Source organism: Lipotes vexillifer, unplaced genomic scaffold (assembly GCF_000442215.2).
Source record: "Lipotes vexillifer unplaced genomic scaffold, Lipotes_vexillifer_v1.1 scaffold382, whole genome shotgun sequence".
Classification (NCBI taxonomy): domain Eukaryota; kingdom Metazoa; phylum Chordata; class Mammalia; order Artiodactyla; family Lipotidae; genus Lipotes; species Lipotes vexillifer.
The window spans coordinates 10,372,006-10,384,570 of NW_006780611.1; the positions used below are offsets into that span (position 1 = coordinate 10,372,006).

At 57.5% G+C, this 12,565-nt stretch overlaps 1 protein-coding gene across 1 annotated transcript; it reads right to left on the reverse strand.

The window, feature by feature from the left end:
* Positions 1–2,533: 2,533 nt before the first annotated feature.
* On the reverse strand, positions 2,534–12,018 carry MAFF (MAF bZIP transcription factor F). The gene is made up of 3 exons (XM_007454028.1): positions 11,820–12,018; positions 4,931–4,996; positions 2,534–4,353 (listed from the first exon to the last, which is right to left on the reverse strand). Exons 2-3 carry the CDS (start codon positions 4,964–4,966, stop codon positions 3,901–3,903), a joined length of 489 nt encoding a protein of 162 aa, XP_007454090.1. The 5' UTR covers positions 4,967–4,996; positions 11,820–12,018; the 3' UTR covers positions 2,534–3,900.
* Between the last annotated feature and the right edge of the window lie 547 nt (positions 12,019–12,565).

Below are 12,565 nucleotides of genomic sequence, written 5' to 3' on the forward strand. Positions count from 1 at the left end.
TGTGATGGGACATAATGCACGTTCATACAGGCAGAGCGTTCTGTCACTTGAAACCCAGAGAGCACATGGGTTTGGGCTGCAACAGCCTGGAGGAGGGGGCAGAGCGGGGGAGAAGGGCCCTGCCCTGTGGGCGCAGAACTTCGCAGTGGCATCTCTCCTGGCCACTCTTGGACTGAACTGTGCCAAGGTCGGGACGGGGGGGGCTCCATCACAGTAGTCTTCCCCGGCCTCCTTCAGTGACCAAGCCAGCTCTGCAGGTGGCAGGCACAGAGGCCTGCATGTCTGGTACCGGAGGCCAGCTCTCAGGCCCCTGGTGGGCCTGGCCAGTGGTGGCAGGCTATGCAGGAGGCAGCAGGTTGGTGCAGGCTGTCCCAGGAGGACCTCTATCCACCCCCACCATCTGCTCTCATGAATCTGTTTCTGTGATTCTCTTTCTAGGCCAAAGTGTGCTGCTGACTCCCTGCCCCACTGGTCTTTGCCTACCCTGCTACCTGCCCGCTGGCATGGTGGATGCAGGGCTCCATGGCAGGGAGCTAGCAGCCCCTGGGGGGATGGGGGCTGGGAACGCGTGCCCGACCACTCCACCCCTCCTTCCTAGGATGTGTAATCTGCCTTGTCTTTTTATTTTTTATTTTTTTGTTATTTTTTTTCCCCAATAGAGTAGCTCTTTGTACATAAAAAATACTTGAAAAGTTAATTGTATGATGTACGAGAAGACAGAGTCCCCTAGTTTTGTATCTCGTGTGTGGCCGCCATGAGTTCCACCAGAAAGCCGCTCTATTTTGGTTTCTGTGACATTTTAAATGCGTGACAGAAGTGAGCAAATACAGTCAGAAAGAAATATATATATGAGATAATATAGATTGTATTGAAATCTCCTCTGCCTGTGGGTAAGCCTTTTTCCTTCCTCTTCCTCGGCTCCCTTGTATGTGTTTGGGGGTGAGTTTAGTGGTTGTGGACAAGGGTGTCCTAGGAAACCCCCTTCCTTCTGGGTGTAGGTGTAGGTGATGGGGGGATTCCCATTGCCAGAGACTGAAGTTGGGGTCCAGGCCCCTGTTGGACAAAGTGTCTCCCCCTCCCCTGGCCAGTGGGACATGGTGGCAGCCTTGGTCACTAGGGGTCCACCCTCCTCAACACCCCACAGGGCTGGCGTGCACAGTGGGTTGATAGCTCGTACCCAGTTTGGTCAACCAAATAGGGGGGCCCATACTCTGGCAGCCCCATTCCTGCAGGTGTCTCCCAGGGGTTGGAAGAGATTTCCCAGGGTCCTCATGCCTCCCAGGCTATCTTCCTGCCTCCCTGGGCCCACCCTCCACCCTGGGACCCGAGGCGCCTTCCCCCAGGGGCAAGGAGGCCTGGAGCAGGGCCTGTGGGGCAGTGAGCATGCGCCAGACACCTGGCACCTTCCTACCACCGCCGCATGCCTTCCTGGGGCCTGGCCTGGCTGACGGGGGCACTCAGGAATGCAGCGTGGGTGGGGGCAATTCCCAACCCAGCCAACCTCCACTCGTCCCCCTGACAGCTTCCTGCTGCCCTTTCTGCCGGCCTGAGCTCAGCGTCTCTGGATCAGGATCCTGAGCCCCAACCTGTGAGGGGAGAAAGGACTGTGGACCAACCCAAACCATGTGGTTTGGCCCTTCCCCAGCTTTCAGATCCTGCACCTTCGACAGGAGCATCCTTCTCCCAGCCCCGCCATCCCTCCGTACCCAGCCACACAGAAATCCTCCTCACCACTGTCAGGTGCGCTGGGTAAACTTTCACTCTGCGTGTTAAAGCTTGCAGCCCCTCGGGTTCCCAGTGCTTGTCACACCTACGCCCTTAGAGTACTTTAGTTGTACACATGGGTAAACCGAGGCTGCAAGAAGCGAAATAAGTCATCAAAGGTCATACAGCTAGAGAAAAACACACCTCGATTTCCCTGACCCACAGACCACAGAACACCCCGCTGGGCTAGCAGATTGGGTTGAATTACAGGGAGTTTGGGGCCTAGGATGAGACACAGCGTTGTGCTTTAGGCCCGCAGGCGGGGGTTGAGGAAACCACTTCTCTCCCTGCTTCTCAGTGCCTTCTGGAACACGAGGAGAATATTTTCTACTTGGCTGTAGAAAATCTGACCTCAACGTGAAAGGCTGGAAAGATTACTCGTCAATCGGGGAATTTTCCTCCCTGGGCGGGACTGTTTATTTGCTGAAGGGATGCCCGGGGAATTTAACCCCCCATATCATTATCCTCCTGGCTCTGCCTTCCCCAGGGAAGCTCCTTGGCCCCAGGCAACCAGATGGAAGGACAGATGTTTGGGCACCACCCTGCCCGGTTCCACCTCCACCTAACCCGCCCCCCACCCCCACCCCGCACCAAGCCTGGGTGCAAGAGCTAGTGATGGGGCACAACTCCTTCATCTGCAAATTGGGGCTAAACTTCCCACCCAGCAGAGGGGCCTGTCTGGGCTTGAAAGCAGAACCCCTCTTGGGCCCCTCATTCAGAACGCCCCCCCCCCAAAAAAAAACATAGACCAGGACATACACTTCTAAACTGTGGAAAAAGAGAACTTGACTTTATTCAGAAATTCTACAAAATACAGAAGGCGGATAATTCGCTTACTGTAAGTCAGAAAAATAAATAAATTCCGGGGGCCGGGCAATTGTTTTTAAAAAACATTTTTTGGTTGTTTTTGCCATCCGGCTTCTCCTAAATATAAGATAAAATGTGATTTATTTGCAGATATAAAATATAAAGTCCAGCTCAGGGCCACACACCACTTTTCCCAGGCAGTGGGCGCTGGGCTCTGGCTGGGGAGAATAACTTAGATTCGTGCAATAAATAAACAGCAGGGAGGAGCAGCTGTATAGTTGGAGGGGTGGGGGCAGGCGGGGGAAGGCTCGGGCCGGGCTTCCCAAGAGAATGGCGATCAATAGCAGTGGTCAGCCCCCATCCCACAGGGTGGACAGGTGGGACCCTTCCCTTTAAGGACCCCTATCCCAGGCTGCAGAACCATAGCATCTGTCATCTCATCTCCCCACCGCCACAGTGGTCACCTCCTTGGTCCCCGTTCTCTTTGGCTGGCCAGCTCCCTGGCTGCAGGGAGAGCCCAGGGTTGAGCCTGGCCAGCTCCTGCCCTCTCTTCCATCTGCATCACCTTCTCTCTCCCTCTGCTTCTCTTCACCTGACTCACAGAGAGCCATCTCCCAGGCCACGGAGGCCCTTTCGCCACCTGTTCAGGCCCTGGCCGCTGTCCCCCTGACAACCATGGCTGGAATCTCAGGGCAGCGTGGGAAGACAGGGTTCCAGCTCAACCACTAAGCATATGTGGCCTTGGGCACATCTGATAGAGGCCTGTTTTCTCATCTGTTAAGTGGGCTTCACTAGGTGATTTCTAATGAGTCTTCCAGCTTTGGAAGGCCAGGCATCCGGGTGCAAGGCGGAGGCGGGAGCATCAGCTTCCCAGCGAGACAGCCCCACAAGACCCATACCGGGCCAAGCCTAGTCCTGTATCCCTGGCGGGTGGGGAGGGGCTGATGGCACAAGCTGAGCTGTTACAAAATGAGGGGTGGCCGTCTTCCCCTCGATGGCCCTTCTCTAATCCGCTCTGTATCCCCTCCTCCCAAACTAAGAAGTCTGAAATTTTCTACCAGAGGAAACCCCAGACCCCGACCCCACCTACCTCCTATCTCATCACCGTTGCCCCTCCCCAGGGCCATTAGGTCCCCGTTTCAGGGGCCGCAGGAGGAAGACAGGCTCTGGGGAGGGAACGTGTGTGTTCACCACGGGGGCTGGTGGCTGCAGAGATATGGCACTTGGAGACGGAGACTGCGCTTAGGCACTTAGGGAAGGCGGCTGGGGTCAGAGGGGCCTGTGGTTTAGAGAATGGGCGTGGGCGGAGCGAGCGGGGCTCGGCGGCCACTAGGAGCAGGCGGCGGGCCCGGGGGCGGGGCCCGGCCCGGGGGCGGGGCCGGGGCTCGGGGCCGACTTGACGATGGTGATGACGCTGGCCGGAGCCACCAGCGCGGCGGGCCCGCGGGCGGCGGCCACGGAGCGGGCGAAGCCCTGCAGCGCCTCGCACTTGCCGCGCAGCGCGTCGAGCTCCAGGCGCATGGCGGCGTTCTCGCGCGCTAGCTTGTCCACCTCGCGCTCCAGCTCCGACTTCTGCTTCTGCAGCTCCTCTTTCTGGCACACGCGCTTCACGCGGCAGCTGGCCGCGTAGCCGCGGTTCTTGAGTGTGCGGCGCCGCTGCTTGAGCCGCGTCACCTCCTCGGCTGAGAGCCCGCGCAGGTGCCGGTTCAGCTCGCGCACCGACAGCCCCATCAGCGCCTCGTCGGACAGGTGCGGCGTGTTCTCACTCAGCTCGCGCTTGATCTGCGGGCAGCAGGTCGGGCGCATGGGGAAACTGAGGCCCAGGGTCACAGTGCGACCTGCGGGCCCAGAGCTCTGGACTTGGCGCGCAGCAGGTGCTGGGGACGGCTCCCCCTCCACCGCTAGTGTTCCCCCTTCACCGCCAGGGCCACTGAGGTTGTGGGTGGACTTGCTCCAAGACTCGGAAGGGGAGCAGTAATCCCGAAAGGGGAAACCGGGCCAAACCGGGATCTGAACACAAAAGGAGCAGCCACCCCAGAGCTCAGCCCAGATTCTAACCCAGCGACCGGGCCTGGACTCAGCCGGAGAAACCCAGGAAAGCACCTTTGAAGTCCTACAGCCCAGGGAACGTTGTTCCGATGGGGAAGCAGGTCCAGAGAGGGAAGTGACCTGCCTCGGGATACACAGCCTGTGGCCAGAGCCCTGGCCTCTTGGTTCCCAGCCTGGGGCCCTTTCAGTGGCTTCATGAGTGCTGAGCCACTCTTGGGGATTCCAGGAACTGAAGGGGAATTTGGGATGGGAGCTCAGCGGGGGCAGGGAGGGAGGGGAGGATCAGAGACAATAAGGGCTGCCTTCTCACCTTCAGGGCTTTGCTGGATAAGGGATCCACAGACATGTTTGCAGAAGGTGCCCTCTGGGCTGAGACCTAGGGGAGACAGGAAGCCAAGGTCAGTTTTTTTTCCCACTTGGAATAAAACCCAAACACACTACCTTGGCATTCAAGGCCCCTGCTGTCTTAGAACTCATCTCATACCACTTTCCTCTGCCCCAGTGGTCCAGCCACAGTGGCCTCACTGAGTGGTTCATTCCAGCCTCAGGGCCTTTGCTGTTCTCTTTACTGTTCTCTTCCCTGTTATCTCCCCATAGACTCTTCATCATTTAGGTCTTTGCTCAGTGCCACCTGTTCAAAGAGGTCTAACTATCCAGCTAAACCACTCCTTGTGCCATATCACATAACCCCATTTACTAACCCACAGGCACCCCAGACTCCTTTCCCACTACTGTCCGCCTCCATTCTGCACTCCAGCCATGAGGAATTTCTTTCTTTTTTAAAAAATATTTATTTATTTAATTTATTCATTTGGTTGTGCTGGGTCTTAGTTGCGGCAGGCAGGCTCCTTAGTTGCGGCACGTGGGCTCCTTAGTTGTGGCATGCATGTGGGATCTAGTTCCATGACCAGGGATTGAACCTGGGCCCCTTGCATTGGGAGCACAGAGTCTTAACCACTGCGCCACTAGGGAAGTCCCAGAATTGCTTTCACTTCCTCTCACCCTATGCTTTCTTGCCTTTGGGCCACCCCAAACCTTGTGACACTTCTCCCCCCACCCCCACTTTATCTGGCAGACTCCTACTATTCAGCCTTCTGCCCTGGACGTAGACATCTCCTCCTCCAGGAAGCCCTCCCAGGCTCCTAGGACTTGTTCAACACCGCCCACCCCAGCAGTTCTCCCCTACGTTGTAATGGTCTGTTTCCTTGACACCCTACCAGACAGGGAGCTCCATAGGCAAGAACCAGGCCCAGGCAGCTTTGGGTGCTGAGGCTGCCAGCACAGGGGCTGGCAGGGAGCAGGCACCGGTGAAGTGTGGATGGGTCTATGACACTGTCCGTCACCCAGCTTGTTAGAGTCTGAACCGAGTGCCAAGCCCGAGCCCCGCTGAATACCATCGAGAGACAAACCTCCTGGCCCTACCTCCGATTCTTCCTGCTTTCCATTTGCCTCCGGGCTTCTGCATGGCAGGGATGGTACACACACACCAGGAGAATGGGAAGGGAGCAGAAGGGATTCTATCCTCATGACTGGCTCCCAGGTGGGGTATGGGAAACAAGGAGAGGAACATGGGATTAAGGGTAAAGCCTGGGTTTGAGTCCCATCTCTCTTTTCTCCAGGCTGTGTGACCGTGGGCAAGCCACTCCACCTCTCTGGGTCTCCACTTTCCCATCTGTAGGATGCAAACAATACCTGCCTCGCAGGGTTTTGGTGGAACTAAGTGGTACAAACCGGAGAGGTCAGTGAGCACCTGGGTGGTTATTAGAATTGCTGAGTCTGTCCAGGAGGGGTTGGGCCTGTAGCAATTCCTGGGACCTCGCTTTGATTTGGCAGCTCCTGGCTGGCCAGAGTCACACAGGAAAGGTCCTGAGAGACTGCCTGGCCCCTGCCTCCTCACTTCACCCAAGGGGAGGTGGAGACAAGAGAGGGGCATCTCTTGCCTGAAGTCACACAGCCGGTGAATGGCTGCCTCCCCCCAAATCAGGAGGAATTCTGAACACCTGTAAAGGCCCCAGGACTGAATCCTGATCCCTTTCACACCATCATCACCCCAGTTCTCCCAACAACCCTGTGAGGCCAGAGATGTCAATAGAGTAGTCCAGGGTCACACAGCTAACAGGGGGTGGATCCTGGGACTGAGGCCACATTGAGCCATGTGTCTCCTCCCAGTGTGGCCCTTACAGGGCACCCTCTCTGGGCCCTGTTCCCCCAACCCTGTGAAGCAGAGGACTTGCCAGTCTCCGAGGCTGCCCAGCTCTGATGTGCTAGGATTTGTATTGGGTCTGCTAGGGATATGCAAATGACATACAGATATCCAGGCCCCCTGGCCGGTTGTTCAGGGAGCTGGGGTGTTAGATGACACCCAGGCAGTCTGGGCTACACGGAGAGCCTAATGGGAGAGGGGAAGCCTCTCCTGACATAGGTTAACTAAGAGCCTGCTGGGTGCTGAGCACTGGGTGTTATGGATGATGCAGAACTTGGGAGGCATGTCCCCTCGGATAAGTCATTTTTCCTCTCTGGACCTTGGCTTCCTCACTTATAAAGTGGGGAATCATCATAGTATTAGCGTGTAAAATACAAGAGGCTTAGACAAGATCAGAAGTGGCAGACGGTTGGTTTATCTCACCATCACCCCTCCCTCCACTCCTAACATAGACATCAGTAATCAATCACAGCACTTTTTCCCACTGAGGTTGGACACAGCCCCTGAATCGTTCTCAGCATAGCACTGTTTCCCACTGAGCTTGGACACAACCTCAGAATCCTCGTCAACACAGCCCTCCAGATTAGGCCCAAGAGGAAACTGTTGGCCATCCCCTCTTCTATCTAATGGCTGAAGGCCCCACCCGCTCTGCTGGCTGTGATTCTAAGTACTTTGGGGCCCTAGGGAAGCTTTGAACCTGTTCTTGCCTCCTTTCATCTTTCTCCTCCTGACCTAGCCTCAGCAGCCTCAAGCACATGCTGGACGTCAGCTGAGGCACCTATGTTTGCGCAGGAATGTCCTAGCTCAGCAAAGTCAGGCAGTCACAGAGGGAAGGTCACAAGAAGGGGGACCTTTCTGATAACCTCAGGCTTTCAGCCTCCAACTTCAGGCCAGGGGCTGCTGGGCTGTCAGCCAAGGGGCCAGGGTCCTCCACCAGGCTGCCTCGGCCAGTCCGGTAGACCTGGGACCTGAGACAGCAGCTGTTCCAACCTCCTTGTTCTGTAACTGAAGCAACTGGGCAGCTGTTTGGTGGCAGTGGTGGGCTGGAACCCAGGAGTCCCGACCCCCAGCTCAGGGCTCTTTCTTCATTGCCAGCCACCGCACTTCCCCCGCGCCCCCAGCCCTGCTTCTTCCGTTTTTCCTCTTGAGGCCGCAGAGCTGACCTCAGGGGTCTGCAGGTTCCTAACATTCCCTCGGAGGCCTGGAGAATGAACTTACTCTTGGGGGATTGACAGCTGCCCTGCCCAGTCAGCAGCCACATCCCCGGGCCCCTAGTAGACGGCCCACCCGCTGGCATGGGCTCCTCGCTGACTGCTGAGCCATTTTGCTTCCTCTGTGAGGACAGAGGGAAAAAATGTGTTTTCCTGGGCCTTGGCAGCCAGCACTGGTGGAGCCTCCTCCCTGCTGGAAGGGGAGCAAAGCTGGGAGAACCCAGCTGGGAAGTAGGAGCCTGGGGGTCCAGCTCAGGATCTACCACCTGCTCACACCCGCTGTGTGATTTCAGGTACGCCACTCCCTCTCTCTGGGCCCAACACGCCAAACCACCAAGCCTAAGGTACCTCCTAGCACTGACAGTCTCAGAGTTTAGAGTGTCAGATTCTGGCCCAGAATGGAGCTCCAAGACCACCAGCAGAGTAGAGACCCTGGAGGAAGGGAGAGGAAATCAGGGAAGGCTTCCTGGGGGCAGGGGCATGAGAACACAAACTCAGAGACTATCAGCCTCAACCCTCCCTCTGCTCCACTTGCATAGCCAGGGACCACTTCCTCTTTCAGCTGAACCATGACCAAAGCCACCTCCTCACTGGCCTCTAGTCGTGCCTGCCTCCACCTCTGACCCCACCATCTATCCTCCCCCAAGAGCTGTCAGAGGGAGCATTACTGACACAAACCTATAAACCTGATCATGTTCAGCCCATTTCAAAACGCTAGGATGCCAGCCTCCCTTCCAGCCCTTCGGGCCTCCACTATGTTCTCTCCCCACTCTCTTCCAGGATCCTCAGGCTGACAATAAATGGATGAGCACCCAGTAAACTCTACCATCTCTGCACTTTTCCCAGAGGGTCACATGGGGTGTGTGTGGAGTGTGGTGGGGGGAGGATGTCACCTGGACCCTGAAGCATCTGCTCGCTTTGGAGAAACTGCTTCAAGAATCCTGCAGCCCATGCCCAGGCTTCTTGGTTCCCTGGGGTTCCAGGCCTTTTTTTTCTAGGTGTTGTGGAGTTCCACCAGAATACTGACCCAGTGCTCATTCATTCATTCAATCAGCAAACACCCAAGAAGCACCTACCCTGTAGGTGCCAGGCTCAGTGCTGGGCTTCCTTAGACCCAAAGTTGAATCAAAGCCCCTGCCCTCAAGGCATTCATAGATGATCATCACTTGAACTGACAACCTGGCTGACTGGTCACCTCCTCAGGGAAGCCTTCCTTGATTGCCCTGGCTAAGTCAGAGCTCTGTTATATACTTTCTAACCACAGTGACTTCCCCCTCATACCACCCATCTCAGCTGTGGTTTTGCATTTAGGTTAGTGGCTCTTCCTTGAACTTCGTCTCCCTTCCTTGACTGTAAGCTCCCAGAGGGCAGGCTTTGGATCTGATTTGTTCACCATGTTATCCCCAGCATCTAGGCCTTGATGGGCTCCATGGCAATGCAGGCTAAAAGTGTTAGGACTGAGGGAGGCACAGAGGCCAAGGGAGGCGACATTGGGTCCTGGACCCTACTGAAGGCCCAGGGGTGGTTCCATGGGAGGTTAAACCTCTCAGTACTAGCTTTCCATCTATGACTGAGTCAACCAGCCATTCCCTCTTGCCCCCCACCCACCTTGGTCCCTAGCCCTACACAGGGATGTTTCTTGCCCGGCTTTGAGGATGGGCCTGCTTGATTCCTGTGCTCCTGGCGGCCGCCTCCCTTACCTGGACCCCACATATTTCTGGACACCCTTGCCCTCAGCCTGGGGTGGTCGGCTCTGCTTTCTCTCCCACAGTTCCCCTGGAAATTAGGCTGTGTGTGCAGGCTGCCATACCTCCCCCATTCTACTCCCATCCTACCACCTTGGATGTTACCTAGTTCCTGTTGCAGATGGGAACATGGAAGTTCCCAGCTGTGGCAGCTGCTCAAAGATTCAAAGTTAAAAGTTTATCTGATCGGACTTCCCTGGTGGCTCAGTGGTTAAGAATCCGCCTGCCAATGCAGGGGACACAGGTTTGATCCCTGGTCCGGGAAGATCCTACATGCTGCGGAGCAACTAAGCCCATGCACCACAACTACTGAGCCTGCACTCTAGAGCCTGGGAGCCACAACTACTGAGCCCATGTGCCTTGAGCCTGTGCTCTGCAACAAGAGAAGCCACTGCAATGAGAAGCCCACGCGCGGCAACGAAGAGCAGCCCCCCCCCCTCGCTGCAACTAGAGAAAGCCCACATGCAGCAACGAAGACCCAATGCAGCCAAAAATAAATAAATAAAGTAAATTAATTTTTTTTAAAGAAAGGTAATCTAATCAAGCTCAATGCCCTCCTCCCAACCCCCATGATTCTGTAGCCTTTTGGGTGGGAGGACAGGGAGGGCAGAATAGGACCAAGGAATCCCTAACCCCCAGCCCACCCCTCAGCCTCCCTCAGCAGGGGGCTGATGGGGAGGGGGCGGGGCGAGGTTGGGGGCCCCCACCCCTCTCGCATTAACCCCTCATGCACCAAGACCAGCAGTCCCACTGCTTGTTTTCCATGCCTGGCCCAAGCCCTCAACTCTCTCCTCAGGTCCAGTCATCCATAGGTCTGTCTGACTAGTCCCACCTGTGAACTGAAACCATCAGGAGGGCAGAAACCAGCTCCACCCCAACCTTGGCTTCTCACCCTCCCTGACCCAGCAGGTACAACCTCTAGAGCCCAGGCCACCCAGAAGAAGCGTGGCATCCCTTCCTACCTCCGACTTGCCGTGGGTTTTTCTGGCTCTTCCTGTTTCTCCTGAGACTGGAGGGTTGGGCAACCCTGGGGATGAAGGAGAGTCCTGAGGGGAGAGTCTGTCTTCCCCCAGCTAGCCAGAAAACCTGGGCACAAGGACCTGGACCCCAGCCTACTTTGCTGCCAGACCCACTAGGATGCTGGGGCCAGGGGTGGCCCCCTCACCTCGTCGCCCAGACGAGCCCGGTGGGATCTTTGATATTTCGCCCCACCCTGTGGCTGAAGGCGCCGGCTCTGGGCGGGGGACAAACACCGCGGGTCACATGGCTGCGGTCCTGGGAAACTCCGGGGAGAGCAAGGGCCTGAACGCCGCCGGCTGGTGGAGAGGAGACAACCCGGGAGAGAATTCCCGGACCCCTTGTGACTATGGACTGGGGCGCTTCTCGAGCTGCGTCCCTATTCCGTGTTTATTCCTGTGGTCACTCTCTCTCCGAGGTACGCTCCGCTGGTACACAGGCCCCAGGGTCCTTATCCTCCTGGGAGCGCGCGGACACACACACACACACACACACACACACACACACACACACACACTCACACGCACACTCCCCAAGGTACACGGCGCAAGCACGCACCTGACGGCATACCCAGGAAGGTGGCCAGGGAACACACACGCACGGCCGCCCTCGGACGTAAACAAACCGCGCACGCACGGCCCGCGGGCACCGGTCCAGGGACTGTTCTCACCGAGTCACGTACTTTCACACACCGCTCCCGGCCCCGCCTGGGCGGACGCTGACGCTCGCCAGCCCGCGCTGTCCCTTCCTGCCTGGCTTCGCCGCCTCTCGGCCCGCGCCCCCAAAATGGGGCCCATAACCCCCGCACCCCTCCAAGCTTGCTTCGGCCGCGTCTCGGTCCCGCCGGACCTCTGCCCTTCCCCCACCACCAACTCCTCAAGCCAGTCGTCCCGGCGAGGGATCCACGGGAGCACCAACTGAGTGAGCCCCGGCGCCCTGCCCCAGGCACGTTCCCGGGGTGCGGAGACCCTGCCGCCTCCGGGTCCCGCGCGCCCGTCCCGGTCCAGGACCAGCGACCCTCACCCGCCTCTCGGCCTGCTTCGCCTGGCGTCCCTGGCACTCGCGGGGCCCGCTGCCTTCCGAGCTGCTGTCCCGGCCCGCGCCCTGGTCAGTCTCCCCTCAGGTCCCGACTGCGGGTCGCTCCGAGCCCGGCTCCCGGGAGCGACGCGCCGAGTTTTGTTGTGGGGCGGGAAGCGCAGGGGACCGCGCGGAGTTGTAAGGCGAGCTTCCCGGAATTACTCACTTACAGGATTCCTTTCATTCATAAAAACTCAGTCATGCGGTGACGTCACCTCCCCGGCCGCCCCCCAGCCCCGCAGCGTCCTCCCAGCTCCTCAGCCCCGCCCCCGGCCAACTCCGCCCCCGAAGACCCCGCCCAGGCCCAGGCCCCGCCCCCAGAATTTTCAATCCCACTTAGAGCGCGGCTAGGGGCGTTCACGTGACACCTCACTAGAGCCGCTCGGATGAAGGTGTCATTTGTCTCATTTTACAGTCGACAGTTCTGGGCCTCCTTCTTTCGACCTACACCCTCTGCCTTGATGATCTCATCTAGTCCCGTGGTTTTAAATGCCATCTATAGGCTCAGGAGCTCCAAATTTGTATTTCCAGAGCGAACAGCTTCTCTGAGTTTCAGACTGTATCCAACTGCCCACTCAACGCCTCCACGTGGGTACCAGATGGGGCCTGCATACCCTGCACGGCCAAAATCCAACTCCTGAGCATTAACCCTACCTCAGCAACCCACACCTCCAGTCTCTCCCACATCAGCT

What these genes read in the sequence shown, in the direction of transcription:
- MAFF (XM_007454028.1), bottom strand. Translation starts at nt 4,966, where the DNA reads ATGTCTGTGGATCCCTTATCCAGCAAAGCCCTGAAG. An exon ending in TATCCAGCAAAGCCCTGAAG is followed by an intron (nt 4,354 to 4,930) that starts GTGAGAAGGCAG and finishes TGCTGCCCGCAG; the next exon opens with ATCAAGCGCGAGCTGAGTGA.